This window comes from Acipenser ruthenus, chromosome 14, assembly GCF_902713425.1.
Source record: "Acipenser ruthenus chromosome 14, fAciRut3.2 maternal haplotype, whole genome shotgun sequence".
NCBI classification, from domain to species: Eukaryota; Metazoa; Chordata; class Actinopteri; order Acipenseriformes; family Acipenseridae; genus Acipenser; species Acipenser ruthenus.
The window spans coordinates 33963690-33977818 of NC_081202.1; the positions used below are offsets into that span (position 1 = coordinate 33963690).

Consider the following 14129-nt stretch of genomic DNA (forward strand, 5'->3'; position numbering starts at 1 on the left):
AATTTAAAAGCAAATCCGTGTTAATTGTCATAATGTATCAGGAGTTAATTTGCACTTGGAAAAGGAGGGTTTTAATTAACTAAAGAGCATAACTCACCTTGAAACAGAAATTAAACAGACCGCGGCTGTGACGCCGACGATACAGAGACAACCTAGATAATTCAATATTTGTTGTTATGAAAATATTTTAGACTTTTATATACTTGTGGTTATGAATGAGATTTGTTCACTTGTTTTAACAATGTGTAACCTTAAGCCCGGAACACACTGCCTTATGACATCGCAGGAAGGGATGCATGGATGCATAAAGTACAGTGGCAATGGGGCGAATCAATAGGGGAAAAGATAAGGCTATGGCAGTAACACATATCTGCAATGTTGGCTAGAACTTAAGGCAACGTGATCGTGAAAACCACATATGACTGGAGACATGCATGCATTCTCTCTGTCTATTAAAACACACACACACACACACACACACATACCTACATAAATACATACCTACATACATACACACAGTATTCCATTGGTTTGTATAAAATGTCTGTGCTGATATTTTTGGAAAACAAGACCTGACAGCCCCACATTGTACTTTTTAACTACTCGAGGAAATATTTACATAATACTTAAAAACTGCTGCTATAATCATGATTCATTTATTATTAATAGCATTATCATTAAATTATAACAAATCATGTTTTTTTATTTACAATGAAAGTAACCTATACTGTGTCGCCCAAATGCTTGAAAAGTTGGCAAAAACATGTTTCCCTTCATTGTAAATACAAACGTGATTTGGTATAGTTTAATTCTAACGCTATTAATAATAAACAAATCATGCAACATGGTCCTAATAGCAGATGTTAAGTATTCTGTAAACATTTTGTCTAATAGTTAAAACGTGCAATATGGGTCTTTCAAAAGATATCGCCATGGACACGAACAGAATACCTAATGTGATCGAGATCATTGACACGGATTTTGCCTAACGTATTTGTAATGTTGTCAGACTCCCCCCACACTGTATGTACAGTGTACACTCGCACCTTCACACGTCTGTATAATTATATATTATCTAAATAAATGTACATTCTGCATAACAAAATCCACAATTTAAAATGAAGTTTACAAATTATGCACAAAATAGATTCCCATTATTTTTTTTATTTCATTTCCATTTGGCTGCTGCTTGTAGGTGAGAGAGCCGTCTCGCTGTACGCTAGTAGTTTCCATAACAGCGAATTATGCTTCCATTCATTATTCTTGATCTCGTTAACATGCATTTTGATTAACGAGTTCCCCTTATTTAGTCATTGAGACAGGAAGTGATGTACGTGACCTGCGACAATTAAGCTTTTTAACGAGAAATGTGTTCATTAACGACTTCATCGACTCAATTTCAAAGCATTAACAGATTGATTTAATTAACACATTTCGTTACAAAACCTCTGGTTACTATACCACAAGTTCAATACAATAACACTGATTTTTGAAAATCCTGCCCAAAATTTCACTGTGATGGTCTCACTGCATGGATGTAACTGACATTTTCACTTGACCTAAACTCACATGCTCACACATACAAACACATTTTCACTAGCCAGAAAAGTTACAAATTGTACTTTTTTCCAGCTAATTTAAAATTAAACAATATTCAAATATTTGTTTCCATTTTGAAAGAATATCTGAACATGAAAAACCCATGTTCATCCCAGTTTGGGTATTCTGGCAAACAAAGACGACTACTTCAAAACTCTCAATAACAATTCTAGGGTGTGGCAGGGCTGAGGCGCATGACCTGTAAATAGTGTGTTTTTTCTGTTTGTTTAGGTTTTGTAAATAAAGTTTATTCCAATTAAGTTTGTGCTAGATATGGCAGGGTTGGAGGTATATCTGAGTTTGGATCAGGTAGAAGGATGCCGGAGCGGGACCCTCCTTTTAGTGGAGGTAGCGCTTGGTGGCCTGTAGGCCAACTTTGCTTCGTTAGCTGTGTTTGTACTGTGTTTTGTTAACTGTGTTTGTATTGTGTTTTGTTAACTGTGTTTGTATTGTGTTTTGTTAGCTGTGTTTGTACGGTGTTTTGTTAGATGTGTTCGTACTGTGTTTTGTTAACTGTGTTTGTATTGTGTTTTGTTAACTGTGTTTGTACAGTGTTTTGTTAGATGTGTTTGTACGGTGTTTTGTTAACTGTGTTTGTACGGTGTTTTGTTAGATGTGTTTGTACAGTGTTTTGTTAGCTGTGTTTGTACAGTGTTTTGTTAGCTGTGTTTGTATTGTGCTTTGTTAGCTGTGTTTGTACGTTTTTTTGTTAGCTGTGTTTGTACTGTTTTGTTAGCTGTGTTTGTATTGTGTTTTGTTACCTGTGTTTGTACGGTGTTTTGTTAGCTGTGTTTGTATGGTGTTTTGTTAGCTGTGTTTGTATGGTGTTTTGTTAGATGTGTTTGTACGTTTTTTTGTTAGCTGTGTTTGTATTGTGTTTTGTTAGCTGTGTTTGTACGTTTTTTTGTTAGCTGTGTTTGTATTGTGTTTTGTTACCTGTGTTTGTACGGTGTTTTGTTAGCTGTGTTTGTACTGTGTTTTGTTAGCTGTGTTTGTATTGTGTTTTGTCAGCTGTGTTTGTACAGTGTTTTGTTAGCTGTGTTTGTACGGTGTTTTGTTAGCTGTGTTTGTACTGTGTTTTGTTAACTGTGTTTGTACGGTGTTTTGTTAGCTGTGTTTGTATTGTGTTTTGTTAACTGTGTTTGTATTGTGTTTTGTTAACTGTGTTTGTATTGTGTTTTGTTAGCTGTGTTTGTATTGTGTTTTGTTAGCTGTGTTTGTACAGTGTTTTGTCAGCTGTGTTTGTACGGTGTTTTGTTAGCTGTGTTTGTACTGTGTTTTGTTAGCTGTGTTTGTATTGTGTTTTGTTAGATGTGTTTGTATTGTGTTTTGTTAGATGTGTTTGTACAGTGTTTTGTTAGCTGTGTTTGTACGGTGTTTTGTTAGCTGTGTTTGTACTGTGTTTTGTTAGCTGTGTTTGTACTGTGTTTTGTTAGCTGGTATGGCTGTTTTGTTTGGAAATAAACCCTGCACACCTGCGTGGCAAAGACAGCCTCCAGCCTACCTCCTGTCTGTCAGCAGATACCCACACCTGTAACACACCCCTGGTACATAGGGTAAAACTGTAGGAAACTAGGAGCTGACAAATGTTTCGGCCAGTGCCTTCTTCAGTGCACTGAAGTACTTTATAGTTTTAGCAAACAAAGAGGTCCAATGAGAAGCGCTTAGTGAGGGGCTCACTGAATGCCGGAGGAGATGAGAGACACGCTGACTACTACCAGGTCCAGGATGTTGAAGTAGTTCCGACAGAAGGATCCCTTGTGGAGGAAAGCTCCATAGGCAGTCATCTACAGGAGGAACACAATGCATGTGATCATGAGGAAGATAGGAATGCAGCCACACAGTAACACAAGGTTTGACTGAGCTGCACAGATATTTCATTAAATGAGATGTCCGCTGACCCAAGCTAAAGTACTAAAAGTCCACTAAGAAAATACAACTGTAGTCTTTAGAAAATAGGGAGACCATTGTGAAGGAGCAGATCATTTTGTAATGTACTGTAATCAAAAAATATATATAAATAAAATTCTGAAAGGGTTATCATTTGAAGACACCCCCAACTTGTGCTAAATAAACACTACAATGATTAAATATAATTGCAGGGCTAAACATTAGACATATACACAATGTTTACTTGAAATAAGAATGTTAAATTATGCACCTAATGCTCCGAACCTGTTTCAATAGTGTGTTCATTTGCATTGTGTCTCATAAAGTGCTTTGACTAGGAGTTTAGGAGCTGTACTTCTGTTATACCTGCCTGTCATTGATACATTACATGTACAGTATAGTCTGGACCAGGCAGTGCCTTTATCTATACAAGCAACCCAGCACACAGCAGTAACTTCATCCAAACTGGTGGATCACTGGTGAGACTGGCTTTTACTTGTACATTAAAAAAAAACAAAAAAACACCTGCTGATCTTGCTTCTGACAAAACAACAGAACTAAAGAGCAGCTCCTGAGCTCGGGTAAAAGCATGTCAACATACAAAACACAGTGTTTGAGGAATTGCACAGTGATTGGAAACTAAGGATGATGTCATTTTAATCTACTTATTCAAACTGCCATCTTGGCAGTCATCCAGCCAGCTCACTGTGCACTAATGTTGGACTTCAGTCTCAGCAGAATGTGTGCCAGCGCGTTATCTAATCTCATGACCCCCTTATCAACACCTAGAGTACACAGGCAGCTCACTGCTCACAGACTTATACTTTCATTGATCAGAAGGTCTGACAGGCTGGAGCCAGGAGGATTTACCTTCAGGATGATCTCTATCGTGAAGATGCCAGTGAAGACATAGTCGGCATATCCCAGGATCTGAGGGGAACAAACATTAAGCAAAGTTGGTTTTAGACTAGCCTAGTCCATATCGGCCAGCCACTGTGTGTCTACTGAGTCTCTTGTAAGCGAGACGCGTAGTCTCACTCCCCTGTGCTTTTACTGTACTGAATGCCTGCCTGTCTTCAGCGTTCCACAGTAGCAGTTAAACTCGTTTGTCAATTATAAAAATTCTATGGTTCGATGCATGGCCATGGAGTAATAGCTTTTAAGGAACGTCCCCTTGTTTAAAGGAATGATTTGTTAAGGACTGTTGAAGCCCATTTTCATTACTTTAGTTTGCAATTCATGAAACCCATAAAAAAAATTAAAATAAATAAATAAATAAATAAATAAACACTTCTTAAAACAATCTTTAAAGTTTTGTGAATACAGACTGACATTTATTGTTTTGTACTATACAAAACTACTTTTGAGAAAAATGAAAAAAAAATCACAGTGCCTACTCATGAGTGAGCTTACTGGCCGCTCTGACCTTGAGTGGGTGAAAATCAGCTTGTATCTTACACAGCACGCTATACTATATTTTTAGAATATATAGTTAAAAAATAATTAAACAGTAGAGCTCATTTTAGTGTGATGCCATTTCAATCTGATGCAAGTTATGATACAAGCTTTCAGGTGGCTGTATCACATCAATATCGGCGCCTATTGCATCTTTATAATATATATATTGTTAAATAGGAATAATTAAACCGTGTAGCTTATCTTAGTGATGCCATTTCCACCTGATGCATCTGATAAAATGTGATACAAAGACGGATGCATCACATGAATATCAGGCTCTACTATATATCCGAGATGCATACTGCCCCCGGTGTACAGGAGCGTGCCAGGTGGGTGCAGGCTCTGCTGTGCAGTCTTGGTACCTTGTTCCTGAAGGAGTCGTTCCGCACAGGGTCCTCAGCTGCCAGGGAGATGCTGCTGAGCAGGATGAGGAAGAGGATGAGGTTGGTGAAGATGTTGTGGTTCACTATCTTGTGGCAGGAGATCCGGAACCTACACAGAGAGCAATGGAGGAGTTGTTATGATCCCATATACAACACACGATTAACTGCAGCTTTAAGACTGATGACACCTCTAAGGAGACGACAGATACAGGGGTAGCGGGTGCAGACAGCTGCAGATAGCAAGACCTGAGGGAGTAAAAAGCTTGACTGTATTATTATTATTATTATTATTATTATTATTATTATTAATAATAATAATATATATTTTTATTTCTCTTAACTTGTGTGTTAATGTTTATGTTCGCATTTGTGTTTCTCTCAATATTATCATGTTTTCTTTACAGTGGTCTTTGGTTTCCTCATTCCAAAAAAGTCGTGTGGTGGCAAGGCACACATAGCAGTGGACGTGCATGATGTGTCCTATCGCTATTGCTGCCCCAGACTGTGCCACGTTGCAAGAAAAGTAATTCTGTGAATTCAGTTTGCAAAGGCAAGTCCCCAAATGAGCTCCGAAGAGAAGTTGATATTCCATAAGCAGCAGAGCTGGGTGAGCTGAAGGAGCCGCTGGCCACGTGCACTCGGCAGGGATTCCCACTCACTTGTTAGTGTGGCTGAAGACAAAGAAGGCCCGGGCCTCTGGCATGGGGACGGCCTTCTCCTTCAGATGCACCTCAGAGAGCGGACGGGGCCGTGGGCCCATGGGCATCTCGGGCTCCTCCTCTTCATCATCACCTGGGAGGAGGGAGAGAGACACCAGGGTACCACAGGAGGCTGTGCTACAGTCTCACAGTTACAGATCATGGGGGTCTATTAAATACAATCTAAATGATGGCCAATCTAAATACCCCCACTGTTTACACAGTTATTAAAGGGAAGGTTCATATTTGAATGATTTAAATAACAACGGTATTTGGATCTGCCACTGTTTGAATCATTATGGGCTTATTATGTGCACAAACTTGCAGCACAGCTCACAATCCTTTTTTTATTATACATTTTCTATTATACCCAAGCTTTGGAATGCCTTGTTGGGTTATTTTAAAATGTTGTATACACCCTCATAACAGTCCTTATAGAAGCAGTTTTCTAATGCTTTTCCCATTGGTTTTATATGCATTTACCATCATTTACCTTGGTTTTGCAGTTGTTTTTCAATATGCTTTACCACATCTCTCTGGGCTTTACAATGCTTGCCAATGCTTTACCATGCTTTCACTTTGCTTTATTACACTTTGCTATGCTTTTACTATGGTCAACTTTTATAAGGGAGTGGGGGAAAGAAACAGGCTCGTTGTTATTATTAAAAAAAAAAAAAAACACCCACTGTCTATGAATAGATCTATGAGCATAATCGTTTGCTAGCGCATATTGGTGTGATTTGCCATGTTGAGCAAACACCTTTCTAGTTTACACATGCTCTGCATGGAAGATGTGATGCCGTAGATCTGGGTTCCACAGTTAGACTGGTGTATTGACTGTGCATGACAGCATGACGCACACCTGTACCTGGGAAGTCATTGGCAGGGTACGGATTCTTCTCTTCATTGTCATCCACTGGGAATTCAGCAATAGTGATCTAAAAAGACAGAGTGCACAGGAATCAGGCACTGAATGTTCAGATCCCATAGATAGGTATGCACAGTAAAGTGTACACCAGACAGCTATCTGAGAGTCTCTGGGAAAGCATATGTTTCAACTCAATTGAAACCTCTAAGCTACAGGGATAGAATCACTACTAACTTTGAGTCTATTAGTTGAGGTAAAATAGTCAAATATACATAATATAAACAAATCAACAACATGACATTAATGTTGCTGTATATTGCATGGGTTGTATAGATTACAGTTCATCATGTTTTTGTTGCATTTATGGATTTGAAATCACAATGCAACTCAATGGGACAATGGAATAACATAAAATACAGTGTAATAGTGCAATCACTGGTTAGTGCAACACATTGCTTAGTGTGATCAACACAAAGAATCCCAGGATAGTGGAATACTTTTGAAATATAATCACTTATATGATGACCAACATTTTCTGCACATTTTCACTATTTCCGAGATTAATGCTCCTTCAACTTTTGTGTTAATGGTTGTCAATACATTTGAGGGTTAGGCTTAGTAACTGCTGGGTAAATAGCTTTATTTGTGTGTTACTGACTTCAAATTCCATGCCATCAAACTGCACCTGACTGCAGGTTTTGCATTGTGTTAGCTGGGTCCCTGTGCTTCTTTAGTTTACAGGGGACCCTGCCTAGTCACTTGAGATGTATTCCTGTCTCACCTTGGTTGCGGGTGGCGTCTCTCCGTCGACTGTGATCGATTTCAGCTCGATTTTCTCTTCTTTTTTCTCCTCTTCAATCGGTTGCTTCTCATTGTCAGGATGTTTCTCCGGACTGGCAGTCCTGAACAAAGGTATAAGAAACAGGCATTTCTTACTGTCAGTCGGGTCTGAGGGTGTGATTGAGAAAATAGTGCCAGGACAGGGGTTTAATGCAAGCAAGAGAGCTGTGTAACTCATGCAGTTCCACATGATGAGGAAGGGATTGAAGAGCTGTGTAACTCATGCAGCCCCACATGATGAGAAAGGGTTTGAAGAGCTGTGTAACCCATGCAGCCCCACATGATGAGGAAGGGTTTGAAGAGCTGTGTGACTCATGCAGCCTCACATGATGAGAAAGGGTTTGAAGAGCTGTGTAACCCATGCAGCCCCACATGATGAGGAAGGGTTTGAAGAGCTGTGTAACTCATGCAGCCCCACATGAAGAGGAAGGGTTTGAAGAGCTGTGTAACTCATGCAGCCTCACATGAAGAGGAAGGGTTTGAAGAGCTGTGTAACTCATGCAGCCCCACATGATGTGGAAGGGTTTGAAGAGCTGTGTAACTCATGCAGCCCCACATGATGTGGAAGGCTTTGAAGAGCTGTGTAACTCATGCAGCCCCACATGATGAGGAAGGGTTTGAAGAGCTGTGTAACTCATGCAGCCCCACATGAAGAGAAAGGGTTTGAAAGTGGAAAAAATGACCACTTGAGCTGGAATGGTGAATCAACAGAGAAAATCTATTTGCATCAATATATTGAATCATCTGGTTGGGGATTTCTACCTATCTTTTTTCTTAGTGTAATTCACCCACAACTTCATAAACCTCACCTGGAATAACACTAAAATGTAAGGCAGGATGTTGTTTTTTTTCAGCTATAAGCTGAAGGGTTTAGGGCCGGCTGATGCTCACCCTCCTGCCTCCATGATTTCTTGGTATTCTGTTGTTTCCATGTGACCCAGACAGGAATTCTTCCAAGTTTCAGAAATTATGCTTTTGTTTTAAAATTCCAAATTACATTTTTTTTTGTCTTTTCACCTTGCGAGAAACACATAATTAAATATTTCTACCACAGAGCTTGCACAGCTTGCACAGTTATTTGCAATGGAAGCTATACACCAGATGTATATATTTATTTATCTCCTAGTGCATTTTTGCATGATGTTTGTAAGATTGTGGGAAAGACTAGCTATGCTACTGTATACAGTGTTTCTATTGACTCAAATAAAGAACAACTTGGTATAGACACAATGTATTCTTTCTATTTTTCTGTTCAGTCATCACATCCCAGTGACTTATTTTGAAAAATCTGCATTTTAAAGCACCGCTATGGCATTAATGGAGCTCTTAGACTCATGTCTAACTATAGTGTTACCATTAACCTGTCCCCTTACAACCCTTACTGTGGAAGTAAAAGCATTAGTAAGAAATTCAACATAGAACACATACTTTACAATTACATCGACTATGGACACAGTGCTGCAGTGGGACAGGTTAATAGTTTCACTCAGGTGTACCAGATGTACTAGGCAGTTAGACAATTCTGAAAGCTCTATTTAAGTCACATAGATACTTTTGAGATGTATAAAGTCACCAGGAAATCTAAACAACAAGAAGACTACATTAGTTAAGATACATGTGAAGTTTCAAAGGCTGGTTTGAAGGCTGGTTTTGAGTGGTGAAACACAAGAAATCCTTACAGTAAACTGCAGGAACTCAAGCCCCTGTTCTGTTTACCTGGCCAGTTTCTTCCTCTCCTTCTCCTCCTCCTCCTCCTTCTGGGCTGATGTCAGACTCTCGGCATCTGCCAGGTTATCCACAGCGATGGCCAAAAAGACATTCAGCAGGATATCTGTTTGAGGAGTGGGTCAAAGAAGCATAGCAAACCAAAATATATACACTGCTGTGTCTTAGTCATGTTGTATTTTTCTACTTTTCTACAATTTGCTCAAAGCCTCCACTAGTGTTTTCTACTAATATAACAACCTTGGCTTGCATAAAGAAGGAAAAACATTGAGTGAAATAGCATGCATCACTTGATTTTCAAGGTGTGGTATCCGAAGCATAATCAACAAGTACAGAAACACATCATCTGTAATTGACAAACCCAGGACTGGAAGACCCAAAAAGCTGTCTAACAAAGATGAGCAATACTTGAAGATAATATCCTTAAGGAACAGAAAGAAGACAAGCATTGAATTGACAACAGAACTGGCAGAAGATACAGGTGTTGTTGTCCATCAAATCAACAGTACGAAGGTCACTCTTGAAATCAGGACTTAAAGGATGTGTTGCAGCAAGAATACCTGTGTAAGAAAGGGGAACAAGACTAAAAGGCTCAAATATTGACAAGAACACAGAAATTGGACTATTGTCTTCTTTCTATTCCTTAAGGATATTATCTTCAAGTATTGCTTCGTATACCACACCTTGAAAATCAAGTGATGCGAGCTATTTCACTCTATGTTTTTCTCTTTTTATGAAAGTCAAGGTTGTTATAATAGTAGAAAACACTAGTGGAGGCTTTGAGTAAATTGTTGATGCTCATAATGCATCAGAGTAGAAACATGCAACATATAGCACTGTTGTGTCTCCACAATAGTCTTTATACAGCTTGCAACTAGGAATCCAGCAGAACCTTCTACAGGCATGTCTTCACATGGAACACTTTCTCAATACCACACTTGCATCCAACCACTTTGAATCACATCAGTGTCAATCTGGGGAGCATGACTTTGTAAACATTTAGACAGCCCCATTGCTGAAACCCTGGACTGTGACATTTAAAAGTAACTATGAACTTTTGGCAATAGTTTCTGGATACCACATGTGCCCTCCCCATGTGCTCCTCATCAGGAATATTTCAGCTACCCTCCTGAACCCCTATCAGTGCCGGTTATGGACTCCACAGACCAGCAGGCATTACATTTTGAAAACTGTACGTTGGCAGAGATGTAATTTCTCGACTGTCAGTGATGCCCTATGAAGCTGTCTCCTAATCAACTCGTCTCCTGACAGCTCTGGGCCACTCTGCTCTACCTGTCAGGTGACAGGCCATACTGCTCACATACAGTTCCCTCACACAGAGCTACTGCTCCCCTTCAGATCAGAAAATGTTCCCCAAAGACAGAATCAGGAAATTCATCTCTCGCTCTCTCTCTCGCTCTCTCTCTCACTCTCTAACAAACTCTTTGGGGAACCCTGTTGTGTGAACTGCACTTTTCTTTGGTTTAATATGTTAAACTGAATTAGTAATGGTACTACTGGGGTTTGCACTCAGAACATACTTGCGCTCAGTTTAAACACTTGGCAAGGCAGTGTGTTCTGCTGTTCAAAGCCATGGCTACGAGTGGGGGAGAGCCTGCATGGTTTGAATGGAAGGATACAGTTTCCGCAGATGAACAGGATGATGAAGTAAATGCAGACCAGCATTCCAGGGAAAGAGGGTCCTCCATAGGCCATGATTCCATCGTGCATCACAGAGTTCCAGTCTTCTCCAGTCAGGATCTGCCAGGGAAAGATACATCAGGATAATTAGCAGTAATGAGTGGATTTGACAGTAACATATCACGTTATCACCTCGGTACTGGTAAGACAAGGTTTAGTTCCGCATATTTAGTTATGTGAAATGAGATAAGCTGTCCCTTTTACAGTCAAGCCTGCTTAATATCACTTCATGTTAATGTCACCATCTTGCTTATTATCCCAAAATGAACATGATCCAGAAAAATATAATGGGAGTCAATGGGGACAAACTTCAGATAATATCACTTTGGTTATTAATATCAATCACATTTATTAGTCATACACTTAATTTCCACCCCACCCAATATCACTTACTTGAATACAAGCTAATGATTAGAAGGTTTACGTGTGTAAGTTTCTGTACAGTATTACAAATGTTATGACAAAGTAGCACAATATAACATGCAGAACACTGCAACGACAGTATCTATTAAAAAGCTTTGACTGGAGTTAGTTTTCTGGATCATCTGCAACCTTTTGGATGTTACAGTTAATAGCAGTGTTCTCTGCAGTGGGCTTGATGTATGGTATGGTTCAGCAAGTTTTGTAGAAAATAGCAGGGAATATCCCCTCCCACCTCTAGTAGGGGGCGCACCCCATACAGAGCGCACTGAGATCCGCCTGGGGGGGGGATTACAGAGCTGCACACAACAACGTGGGCAGGGCTTGATGGATTAACCCATCCGCAGCACAGTCCCTCCTGCAACTCTCACTGAACTGGCTTATTGTGTGGGATCAGAAACCAGCATTGTTGCAGTAGGAAGCGTGATCTGGATAAAAATGATCTTTCTCCTGGCGAATTCTTCCTTGCAAAAGTTGAGAAATGTATTCACCAGTTGATTTATGATGTGTGAATAAAAATATCAAAACAATCTGCATTCTGTTGAAAAATATATCACTGTGATATGGACAACACAGGACACAGCTAATGTAACGTAATTAGTTTCTATTAACACTGCAAAGGAGTTTCTCTAACACGAATGAAAAAACTGTGCTGCTACATGATTTACTAGACCTCTGTACTATACTGCACTATGGTGACATTAAATCAATGCATATCCCCTTCGGTGACCACTTTTTAATTCCATTTTTTGAAATGTTTCAAACTGTTTGTGTGAACTCTATGGGATAGAAAAAGTTTCCTTGCCAAAAACTCACATATCAGCATTATAAAGTATAGCATAGACTGGAAACTTAACATGGTACAAATAATTATACAGTACATGCAATGACTGAAGATTTGAATTTTTGTAATTGGAGGTGTGTATAGTGCAAACAGACTTCTATGTCTGGAAGTCTGAGATTTTCAACAGGGAAAAAAACAGAAGAACCCCCAATTGAAATGACTTAAGAATGTATCCCTGAAAAAACATGTGCTGAATCTGGCTAGACCCAAACTGAGCAATTGATTTCCAATTTAGGTCTGGCCACCTGTATAAAAGAGCAGCTCAAAGTTAATTCCTTAGTTCTGACCCTTTACCAGGAAAGAAAGGTAAAGAATTCTAGATTAGTTTGTATATTTCAGTGCGAGTAGCGTTACTGGTGCGGGACCTCCCAGTTTATGACACTTGCGCACGGCCAGTTAAGGCCACGGTTTGTAGCTTTGTTTTTGTGCAGTGTTTTGTTTTGTATTTCTGTTTGTATTTTGTGCACTGCTCTCGGAGTAACACCGCCCCGAGTGATCCCATTGTTGACATCTCGGTGGTGGTGCATGGTACTGCACTTGCACTGTTTTGTGTTTTTGTGCAAGACAAATAAAATCTGTCAACCACAATTCCTTCTTTTTCTCTCTCACTCTCTACCAGTGGACTCCCACATCCTTTTATAGAAATGTTTTAACACAGTACATTTTGGAGAAATTGTATACTGTAATTATTATTATTTTTATTTGTTTTTTAAACACTACTGCTACCATTTCATCTCTCAAAAGCATTACCTGAAAGACAGTGAGCAGGGACTGGGGGAAGTTGTCGAAGGTGCTCCTCCGGGTCTCCATCTCATCGAAGTTGAACTTGCCCCCGAACAGCTGCATGCCGAGCAGGGAGAAGATGATGATAAAGAGGAAGAGCAGGAGGAGGAGAGAGGCGATGGAGCGCACTGAGTTCAGCAGGGATGCCACCAGGTTACTCAGGGAATTCCAGTACCTGAAGCGGCAGAGCAAGACGCACTGAGAATGCTGTTCCTACAGTGCAGGGCTGGTCTGTTGCTGTTGATCTGCAGGGGGTGGCCCTGCTTCAGCAAACAGCATTATCAGCCCTCACTGGGATGCATTTCCTTGGTTACAGAGATGCTGTAAAGTAAGCTCACTGTACTAATTATAGAATGACATTAAAGAATAATTAGCGGGGTTCTGAAAAATATAGCATTACACGTCCCCACGTGTTGCTACAACTGTTTAAATGACATGCCTGTAATTTTTCTTTTCATTGTTACCATCCTGACAACATTTTTTAACTTTAAAGTCTGTTTCAAATCTATTTTCAAAATGTCTGCTCTAGTGCACTGGGTTTTGAGATCTGTCCCCTAAATCACTGCAGGAAGCGATTAAAAAAAACAAAAAACATAACAGCAAGTGCTCTTTTTTGTTCCGTACCACATCATGGATCATTATTGCTGTGTTATCAGTGCACTAGAGTGTCCATTTTAAAAAGAGCTTTCAACAGACTTTGAAGTTATAAGTATACAAAGTTGTCAGGATGTTAGCAATGAAAAGTGTAGCAACACGTGGATGTGTAATGCTATATTTTTTGGAAGCCCGCTACTTACTCTTTAATAGTTTGTAAGACCATTGTTCGAGGGAAAGCAGTGGTGCCTTGTCGTTGAAAGTTTCAATTATTTGGTCACCCAAACAGACTTTGAAAAAACAGTCTTTAAACAACTCATCTGTTA

The 14129-nt window shown here is 39.6% G+C and overlaps 1 protein-coding gene across 2 annotated transcripts in view; it reads right to left on the bottom strand.

Moving 5' to 3' along the window:
* Positions 1-14129, bottom strand: part of LOC117419745 (voltage-dependent L-type calcium channel subunit alpha-1C-like) — a 342930-nt gene that overhangs the window by 53956 nt on the left and 274845 nt on the right. For both annotated transcript variants that reach the window (XM_058986425.1, XM_058986423.1), the window contains 9 exons: positions 13177-13384; positions 11102-11222; positions 9453-9567; positions 7678-7798; positions 6897-6966; positions 5990-6122; positions 5310-5439; positions 4360-4419; positions 3280-3386 (listed from right to left, as the gene is read on the bottom strand). In XM_058986425.1, coding sequence (XP_058842408.1) covers positions 3280-3386; positions 4360-4419; positions 5310-5439; positions 5990-6122; positions 6897-6966; positions 7678-7798; positions 9453-9567; positions 11102-11222; positions 13177-13384 — 1065 coding nt within the window. The remainder of the gene's footprint in view (positions 1-3279; positions 3387-4359; positions 4420-5309; positions 5440-5989; positions 6123-6896; positions 6967-7677; positions 7799-9452; positions 9568-11101; positions 11223-13176; positions 13385-14129) is intronic.